The 10,879-nt window shown below is 35.1% G+C and overlaps 1 protein-coding gene across 1 annotated transcript; it reads left to right on the top strand.

The window, feature by feature from the left end:
* Positions 1-4,364: 4,364 nt before the first annotated feature.
* LOC133557334 (small integral membrane protein 26-like) lies at positions 4,365-9,529 on the top strand. Its single transcript, XM_061907728.1, has 3 exons — positions 4,365-4,591; positions 9,041-9,254; positions 9,364-9,529. Exons 1-2 carry the CDS (start codon positions 4,471-4,473, stop codon positions 9,208-9,210), a joined length of 291 nt encoding a protein of 96 aa, XP_061763712.1. The 5' UTR covers positions 4,365-4,470; the 3' UTR covers positions 9,211-9,254; positions 9,364-9,529.
* The last annotated feature ends 1,350 nt before the right edge of the window (positions 9,530-10,879 follow it).

Here is a 10,879-nt window from a genome sequence, read left to right as displayed (position 1 = left end):
CGAGCAAATGGCAAATAATCTGTATATTTGTAAATCTGATTCTGATTACGTCAGTGCCTCACCAGCCATAAACCTCACCGCATGTGACTGTCAGAACCCAAGATATAAGCAGAGAATGTCTTTTTAAAAAAGCAAACCAAAAAAAGCACAAAGTTGAAGTTCCTAGAAAAAAATAGAAGAAAAAACAAAAAGCGAAGCAACTGCTTGGAAAAAAAATGTAACTCAAAGCGCAGCACAAGGCTAGGGAAAAAGTAGCAACAAAAAAAATAAAGAAGAATAAACCTGATTAAATAATTTAAAAAAAACAACAAAAAAACGCACAGCTGAGAGCAAGGATTAATGATCAGTAGAAGGACGCAAGAATCAAGGATTTTTTTTTTTTTGTCCTGTCCAGCCACTAAGTCAAATAATATTGTGGATGTAAATGCCCATATCTGCTGTACACATGTACTTTACAAAAGAGAAGTGTGGGATACTTCACTTGTTGTATTTAACTAATTAAATGCAGTGGCATTTAACAAAGGACCGTAGACGGGGAAATCCCTAAATTCCTTGTAATAGCTCATTGAGAAATTTTTTTCATAAACTGTAGGACAATTTGCTCACGCATTTGTACACAAAGTGGTGACCCTCGCCCCGTCCTTGTTTGTGAATGACCGAGTATTCCATGGAAGCTGCTTTTATACCCAATCATGTGTATTATGTAATGTATATTAGTAACCTATCATTTCAAACAGGTACATTTCCAAACAAAATGAAAATAGCTAAAGTTGCACCAATTTATAAGACTGGAGATAAACATCTATTTACAAATTATAGACCTGTTTCTTTACTTCCACAATTTTTTAAAATAATCGAAAAACTGTTCAATAACAGATTAGAGAGTTTCATAAATAAAAATAGAATACTCGAAGAGAACCAATGTGGATACAGAGCTAATGTTTCAACTTCAATGGCTTTAATTGAAATCACAGAAGAAATTACCAATGCAATAGATAGTAAAAAAAAGTGCGGCGCAGTGTTTATGGATCTAACTAAAGCATTTGACACAATTAATCACAATATTTTAATTAAAAAACTAGAACGATATGGCATCAGAGGGTTAGTCTTAAATTGGATAAGAAGTTATCTAACGAACAGGAAACAATACGTGAAGCTAGACGAACACACAATGCTAAATATTTCCTGTGGTGTACCTCAGGGATCAATACTAGGACCTAAATTATTCAATCTCTATATAAATGACATTTGTAAAGTTACAAGAGATTTACAGTTAGTATTATTTGCGGATGATACAACAGCGTTTTGTTCAGGAGAGAACACTCAGAAGATAATACAAATAATAACAGAAGAAATGAACAAATTAAAAAAATGGTTTGACAAAAACAGACTATCATTGAATCTCAGTAAAACTAAAATAATGCTATTTGGTAACAGTAGAAAAGAAAGTAAAACACAAATACAAATAGACGGAATAGAAATTGAAGAGTAAATGAAACCAAATTTCTAGGTATAATGATTGATGATAAATTGAACTGGAAATCTCATGTAAAAAATATACAACATAAAGTAGCAAGAAATACGTCAATAATGAATAAAGCAAAGTATGTTCTAGACCAAAAATCACTTCATATTCTCTACTGCTCACTAGTGTTACCATATCTGAGTTACTGTGTAGAAATATGGGGAAATAATTACAAAAGTACACTTCATTCACTAACAGTGTTACAAAAAAGATCAGTTAGAATAATACATAATGTTGGATATAGAGAACATACAAACCCTTTATTTATTGAATCAAAGATACTGAAATTCCACGACATAGTGGAATTGCAAACAGCTAAGATTATACACAAAGCAAACTATAACCTGCTTCCCAAGAATATACAACAATTCTTCTCAACAAAAGAAGAGAAATATAATCTTAGAGAAAAATGTAATTTAAAACATTTGTATGCACGTACAACACTTAAGACCTTCAGTATATCAGTATGTGGAATTAAATTATGGAATGGATTAAGCAAAGCAATCAAACAATGTACTAATATGATCCACTTCAAGAAACTCTTCAAACTGGAAGTGTTTACAAATTACAAAAAAGAAGAACTATGATAAACATTCTGATTTTACTCACTCATTCATTCTCAAAATAATCTTACTTATCTCATCGTATGGAATAAAACTTGCTTCACCAATTATTTATTTGTTTATTTATTTTTATCGTGATTACTTATTACTTAAGGAGTATACATTGTGAATACATTGAGAACAGGAAGTGAACAAAAGTTTTAGCAAGTGTTATGTAAAGAAAAGGGGTAAGATTAAATAAGCTCTGCTTCTTCCTACTCCTTTTCGAACATGTTGAAAAGAGAAACTGGAAATTGTGATGTATCATGTTGTATGCTTGCATGTTCGAAATAAACTCAAACTCAAACTCAAACTCAATCATAGCACCCACCTGTTCCCAATTAGCCTGTCCACCAGTGAGATGTTCCAAATAAGTGTTTGAAGAGCATTCTTCGACATTCTCAGTCTTTTTTGCCACCTGTGCCAGCTTTTTAGAAACATGTTGCAGGCGTCACATTCCAAATTAGCTACTATTTGCAAAAAATAACAACGTTTTCCAGTTGGAACATTAAATATCTTGTCTTTGCAGTCTATTCAATTGAATGTAGCTTGAAAACAATTTGCAAATCATTGTATTCTGTTTTTATTTACGAATTAACACAACGTGCCAACTTCACTAGTTGTAGGTTTTGTAATACCAGCATCAACATAGTTTGCCAATTTGAGGTCCGTGTCACCAAAGAAAGAGGGTTTATCATCATTGGGTGCATATATTTTTACCACTGTGAAATTGTTGATTGAAACTTTTATTGATTACAACTTTTATTTGTAAATTGCACAGTACAGTACATGTTATAATCCATGATGCAATTTATAATCATATACCTACATTTTTTTTTTTAAAGACTGGTTTAAATAAAAGAATGTATATGTAATGTTTACGGCTGAAACCTTTATTGTGAAAGTCTATCCTTACTGCTGTAACAGGATGTTGCGCTTCACAAACCGGAAGTGAAGGTGGGAATTGACGGTGTTTGACTAAGACAGGGATGTCCAAAGTGCGGCCCGGGGGCCATTTGCGGCCCACAGGTCATTTTTTAATGGCTCATTGTAAAAATACTATTAAAAAAAACCAAACATAAAAAGTGTTATAAAAGAGCTAACAGGTGAAATGTAACAAAAAAATGTTGCAATGTTGACTCTAATAACACAAAGCTGCCATGCAGGCTGTTTCTTTCTTTAAAAAATAATAATGAATCAAAATCAATGACATTATGAATTATTGACCTATTCAAGGCTCCAATAGCGTCACATTAAATATTCCACTTTGAGATATTCTTTGGGGAAAATGTTGCATATTGTGTGTTTGTTATGTAAAAAAGTAAGCTGTTTTTTTATACGTTTTAAAAAGGGCCTAAAACAAACAAACAAAAAACATAAACAACAATAAAACTTATAAAATGAAGTTGATCTGGAGGTTATTGTGTTAAAAGTAAACAGTTAATAACATTTATAATTTATTTTTTAACACTTTAATGAGTAGGACCCTTTTGGATCCCGAATAATTGTTGTGTAATTTGTTTTTAAGTGTCATTGCTAAACAAATAATAATAATAATGAATTAATATCGATGTTGTTATGAGTTATTGGCCTTTTTAAGGCTGCAATTATTATATGATCTCAAATATTGTACTTAAAAATGTTATTGTGTGAAAATATTACATATTTTGTAGGGGGGTTTTCTATAAAAAAAAACAGGGTTTTCTTTGACGAAAAGGGCATACAATTTAAATCTTTAATAACTTTATATGGACAGATAGACCTAATGTTGATCTAGAGATTTAAACCTTGAATAATAATAAAAATAATAATACTGAATAATTACAAATTTTTTACATTTTTTTGACCAAAACCTTTTAGGGTCCCTGGGATCAAGCCTGAGTGGAGGCCCAAATGTATGTTTTTTATACATATATTGTATTGGTTTTTAACATAAGAAATATCAAAATGGCCCCCGCTTGCTTTGAGTTTTCAGTGTGCGGCCCTCAGTGGAAAAAGTTTGGACACCCCTGGACTAAGAGGTAAAATAAACAAAAGCTCCCGGGCTGAACTGAGAATTAAGAGTTTTCTATGTCCGGTTATTATCCAGATTAGTCTCTAACACTTCTCGTGTATAGCTAATCCCAACATGGTGTCAGAAGTGGGATTCGAACCCACGCCTCCATTCGGATTTCCAGCTCGTTCTAACCTCCACACCAGAAAGTGGCGCTAATGCGTACTACAAGGTTGCTTGCCAACCGCCATCAAACCAGGCAAGAAGAAGACTGTCATTGCAGTGCACTGTACGCCATAGCTAATGTCAGGAGACACATCTAAACTAAAAAACACCCTGAAATCCCCGTCATGATCTTCAAAGATGTTGCAATGTGGCAAAAACGTCTATCCATGGTTTATGCTCTGGGTGTGTGGACCATGATCACCTCATACGGATATTATCGTTACTCAGGACGTTTGGGCGACACAAGTAAGTGGACGTGAATAAAGACGCACACTCAACCTGATTTAGAATTTGTTTTTATCAATACAATTAGTAGTTATATTAACTGGCGGTATTAACCTATAAATTGTATACTGGAGAAGTACTATAATTTGATATAATCATTAACGTCAACAGGGGTCAACGCGCATGCGCAGCAACGTCCACATGTGAAACACCATTAAAACACCCATCCAAGCATTTATCTACCGCTTGTCCCTTTTGGGGTCGCGGGGGGTGCTGGAGAACTTAGTACAAAAATGCTTCTAACGCATTAAACGCTGCAGGATGAAAAAAATGACAAATGTCAAAAGAAAAATGCAGCGAATGATTAAAACACACACCAACTCCCTAAACAACTGCATTAGACAAATGCGACTTCCATCCATCCATTTCCTACTGCTTGTCCCTTAAGGGGTCGCGGGGGTGAGGGGGGGATGCTTGCCAACCTTGAGACCTCCAATTTCGGGAAGTGGGGGCGTGGTCGGGGGTTGGGCGAGGGGCGTGGTTAAGAGGGGAGGCGTATATTTACAGCTATCCATCCTCCCATAATCTACCGCTTATTCCCTTTGGGGTTGCGGGGAGCGTTGGTGCCTATTTCAGCTACAAACGTGCGGAAGGCAGGGTACCCCCTGGACAAGTCGTTACCTCATCACAGTATGTGTAGAAATCTTTATTTATAATTGAATCACTTGTTTGTTTTTCAACAAGTTTTTAGTTATCTTAATATCTTTTTTTTCAAATAGTTTAAGAAAGACAACTACAAATGAGCAATATTTTGCACTGGTATACAATTTAATACATCAGAAACTGATGACATAGTGCTGTATTTTACTTCGTCTTTTTTTTTTCAACCAAAAATGCTTTCCTCATTAGGGGGTACTAGAATTAAAAAAAATTTCACGGGGGTACATCTCTGAAAAAAGGTTGAGAACCACTGCTCTAAAAGCCGTAGATGTTATTGTCACATATGCATGCACAGTAGATGGCAGTATTGTCCTGTTTAAGAGTGTCACAACATTGCTGTTTACGGCAGAAGGACTGCTTTACGGTAGACGAAAACGTGACTGCTGTTGTTGTGTGTTGTTGCCGCGCTGGGACGACGATAATGAGACTACCTAACAATAAACCCACATAAGAAACCAAGAACTAGCCCTCGATCATTCTACAGTTATAACGTCATTGGCAGGCAAGGCACTCTGTTTATATTGTGGGAAAGCAGAGGTGAAAACAGTCTGTCGACACGTCCCTCGGGTCCGCATGGAGTTGGAGGGGGCGTGGCCTCCAGCTCCACCTGAATTTCGGGAGATTTTCGGTAGGTTGTCGGAAGAGGCGCTGAATTTTGGGAGTCTCACAGAAAATCCGGGAGGGTTGGCAAGTATGGGGGGGAGGTGTCGCTGGAGCCTATCTCGGCTGCATTTGGGTGGAAGGCAGTGTACACCCTGGACAAGTCGCCATCTCATCACAGGGCCAACTCTAATGCGACGTCACATAACAAAAATAGTCCTGGTCATGGGTCGGCAAACCAAAAATTTTAAAGGTGCCATATTGGACAAAAAAAAAATCTGTCTGGAGCTGCAAAAAGTTAAAAGCCTTATTTAAGTGTTATATAATGAAGGCAACACATGATGTAAGTCAGTGTTTTTCAACCTTATCTGAGCAGAGGCACATTTTTTTCCGTTGAAAAAATTCTGAGGGCACGCCACCAGCAGAAAACATTCGTAAATGAAACTCATTAGCCGATATTGACAGTTAAAAGTCGTTTTCGCAATTGCTTGATATGAATTACAACCATAACCAAGCATGCATCACTATAACTGGTCTCAAAGTAGGTGTACTGTCACATCACGTCTTGACTTATTTTGAGTCTTTTGGTGTTTTCCTGAGTGTAGTGTTTTAGTTCTAGTCTTACGCTCCTATTTTGTTGTCATGTCATTTACGGATGTACTTTGTGGACGCCGTCTGCTCCACACGCTGTAAGTCTTTGCTGTCGTCCAGCATTCTGGTTTTTTGTTTTTTTTTACTTTGCAGCCTGTTCAGTTTTAGTTCTGCATAACCTTCCCTAAGCTTCAATGCCTTTTTTTAGCAGCACTTGCCTTTTTTTTATTTTTGGTTTAAGCTTTAGACACCTTTTTACCTGTTGTTCCCGACATCTACAAAGCAATTAGCTACCTGCTGCCACCTACTGGTATGAAAGAGTGTTACACAGTTACTCTCCCGATCTCTAGACAGCACAGACACTCAACAATGGCACATTTCCTGATTACAACTACTGGTTTTCAAAAAATATTTTTAACCCAAATAGGTGAAATTACATAATCTCCCACGGCACACCAGACAATATCTCCCGGTACACTAGAGCAATAGTTCTCAACTTTTTTTCAGTGATGTACCCCCTGTGAATTTTTTTTAAATTTAAGCACCCCCTAATCAGAACAAAGTATTTTTGGTTGAAAAAAAGAGATGAAGTAAAATACAGCACTAGGTCATCGTTTCTGATTTATTAAATTGTATAACAGTGCAAAATATTGCTCATTTGTAGTGGTATTGCTTGAACTATTTGGAAAAAATATATATAAAAATAACCAAAAACTTTATTAAATTGTATAACAGTGCAAAATATTGCTCATTTTAACTTTAACTTTTTAACTTCATTTGTAGTGGTCTTTCTTAAACTGTTTGGAAAAAACTATATATAACTTGTTGAAAAATAAACAAGTGATTCAATTATAACTAAAGATTTCTACACATAGAAGTAATCATCAACTTAAAGTGCCCTCTTTGGGGATTGTAATAGAGATCCATCTGGATTCATGAACATAATTCTAAACATTTCTTCACAAAAAATTAAATCTTTACCATCAATATTCATGGAACATGTCCACAAAAAATCTAACTGTCAACACTGAATATTGCATTGTTGCATTTCTTTTCACAGTTTATGAACTTAAATTACAATTTTGTGGACGTATTATTCAATAAATATTTATAAAAAAGGATTTTTTAAATTGTTGCTCTTTTTAGAATATTTTTCAAAAATCTCACGTACCCCTTGGCATACCTTCAAGTACCCCCAGGGGTACACGTACCCCCATTTGGGAACCACTGCACTAGTGTGTAGCAGCACAGTGGTTGAAAAAGACTGACGTAAGTGTTCATATTAGCCTACAATCTAAGGCTGATGCAAATCTTTGTAGACAGAAATGTAGTTTTAATTTTCATTCTGCACATTTTTGCAACATTGGAAGTCATTAGTAAAATGGAGGCATCTCACTGGATGAGATAACTTCTGGAAATGACTGGCTCAAAATGGCCTAAGGTATAGATATGTGTGTCCAAGTTCAAGGAAACGGCACACTGTCTTCTAGCGGATTTATTGCAATTTTTGCGAGCTGGGTAACATTTGCTGTGGTCTGGAACAACATGGCACACAACAATCAGAAATGTAGCCATTATTACATACAGATAATGTGTCATGAGACAAGGACATATCAATTAAATACACAGAGTAAAGGAAATGAAATGAGCTGAACTATACCTACAAACGAGGCATAATGATGCCATATTTACATAGAGCTGACCTAAATAAGCATATTTGCAGTCATGGATTGGCCAAATATGCCTGATAAGCACACCAGCATATCAAGAAAATCAACAAAGCTCACATTTGTGCATTCACGCACAGCATAAAATGTTTGGTGGACAAAATGAGACAAAGAAGGAGTGGCATAAAACAGGTCTTTCTGTGGCGGCATCGGAGAAAGGTCTACATGTAAACAAACTACAATGAGTTCAATGATTGCTGAATTTATTAGGACGAAGCGGCGCTCGCCAAATACTCTCATCAGTGAAGCATGTGTAACATAAACAGTGGCATTTCTAACAATTATGAAGGTTTGTGTCATGTTTATTCTTCTACAGAAACCATATCAAAACAAAATATACATTTTTTTCTTAATCTTTTTCCATTTTCACACATCTCTGAAAGAGGTCCAGGGAGCCACTAGGGATGCGGCTCAAGAGCCACGGGTTGCAGACCCCTGGTCTAGGCATTGAAATACAGTAGCGTTGTTGGCCCAAGTATTCATTAAAAACTAGGCAGATGTTTTATTTTTTTAAACTGATATTTATTATTTTGGCCACAGTTTTAACAGCAACACTGTGTTTGAAAAATAAAAACGTGTACTTTAATCAAGTGATTTTTAAGCTTCGTACCACAGTTTGAGAATCACTGATTTAGCCCGCTAGGAGCAAATATTTTTAAATACATTTCTAGCAATTTTCTTTTGCATTTGATCTTGCAGCATTTTCCAACAGCATATGTGTTTTATGGTATTTTCTTTATGTACAGTATAACCTCGCTATATACTATGAGCATATCTTAAAAAACGAGTAATTTTCACTTTCAAATTCTGCATTTTAATTTATTTATTTCAGGTCAGATAGAAGAGGAGAGTCCCTACGAAGCAAATTCGAAAAATGTTTTCCACCAGAGTCCTCACACCAAGACCGTTATCATTTACAAGAACGACTTTGTTCCTTACACTACAAGGATCTATGATTTCGTCCAGTCATTCATCGGTGGTCCTGGGAGTGGAGACAGTTAAAAAAAAAAAAAAGATGGACAAAGTGGACTTGTGTGGAAGAAATGGTAATGATGCACTATGGATGTATAACTTGCTTTCTGCTGTCCAACTCAAAAAATGCTTGTTGTGTCCATCCATCCATCCATCCATCTTCTTCCGCTTATCCGAGGTCAGGTAGCGGGGACAGAAGCCCAGACTTTCCTCTCCACAGCCACTTCGTCCAGCTCTTCCCGGGAGATCCTGTCTGCTAAATTGCAATCAAGAAATATGCTGTAATGTTTTCTATCCACACTTACAGAAGTAAGTAAAATCATGACAAATAAATGACTTACAATACAAAGTTGTTCTTCAATCATTTAAAATGACCGTATTGTCGAAAATTAGTGTACTATAAAATATCTGAATGAATTCTGAATGTGTCGATATGACCTAAAATACTCTATTTGACCTAAATTACTTCAAATTTGGGTGATCTAATATCAAGTAAATACTGAAAAGGACTAGTATGAATAATACTTTTGATCATTAAATTTATTAGTGAGGGTGCCGCAAAAAATATCTCTGTTTCTCAGCTGTAGGCCATATAGGCTCAGTTGTAATACACTTTTTCACCACGTGTGGCAGTAACCACACTTTCAAACAAAAGTAAAGTCATATAGAAATTTTTGTTGAGCGTAAAAATTATGACTGAAGTGATTAAGCTATATTTTCTTTTGTACTTTAATTTTATTGACGGTTATTTCAAAAAAACAAATTCTTATTTAGTTATAATTTATTCATTTTACCACTGCAAAATTGTATTTGAATTTATAGTCCCTTCTTTTGCAGTCCATTTTGTTAGTATTTACGTTGGGGTTTTTATTTTTTAAGTTAATCATTTCAAACTGTAAGTATGTGACATTAATATTGAATATGATTAAAATCAAGACTAAGATGACTAATTCAGTGTTATCATTAGAGTGGGCTCCCGTACCCCTCTGTAGCAGAAAAGTCGGGCCCTAGGGTCAAAAAGGTGAAGAGGCCCTGGAATAAAATACAGGACAAGCATTATAGGCAAAAATAATAGTTTTATGAACATGTTTGTAAACAATTCAATATATAACAACATAAGACAATATCAACTAAAGCAGGGGTCACCAAACTTTTTGACTCGGGGGCCACATTAGGTTAAAAAAATTTGGCCGGGGGCCGAACTTTGTATGTATATATATATATATATATATATATATACAGTATATATACATATATATATATATATATATATATATATATATATATACACACACACATACTGTATACACATATGTATGTATATATACAGTATACATATATATGTATATACATATAAATAAATATATATACATACATATATATATATATACATTTATATGTATGTATGTATATATGTACCTACATACATACATATGTATATATATACATATATACAGTGGGGCAAAAAAAGTATTTAGTCAGCCACCGATTGTGCAAGTTCTCCCACTTAAAATGACAGAGGTCTGTAATTTTCATCATAGGTACACTTCCACTGTGAGAGACAGAATGTGAAAAAGAAATACAGGAATTCAAATTGTAGGATAGGAATTTGAAAGAATGTATTTGTAAATTATGGTGGGAAATAAGTATTTGGTCAACCATTCAAAGCTCTCACTGATGGAAGGAGGTTTTGGCTCAA

Source organism: Nerophis ophidion, linkage group LG01 (genome assembly GCF_033978795.1).
Source record: "Nerophis ophidion isolate RoL-2023_Sa linkage group LG01, RoL_Noph_v1.0, whole genome shotgun sequence".
NCBI classification, from domain to species: domain Eukaryota; kingdom Metazoa; phylum Chordata; class Actinopteri; order Syngnathiformes; family Syngnathidae; genus Nerophis; species Nerophis ophidion.
This window is presented reverse-complemented; position numbering and strand designations above follow the sequence as displayed.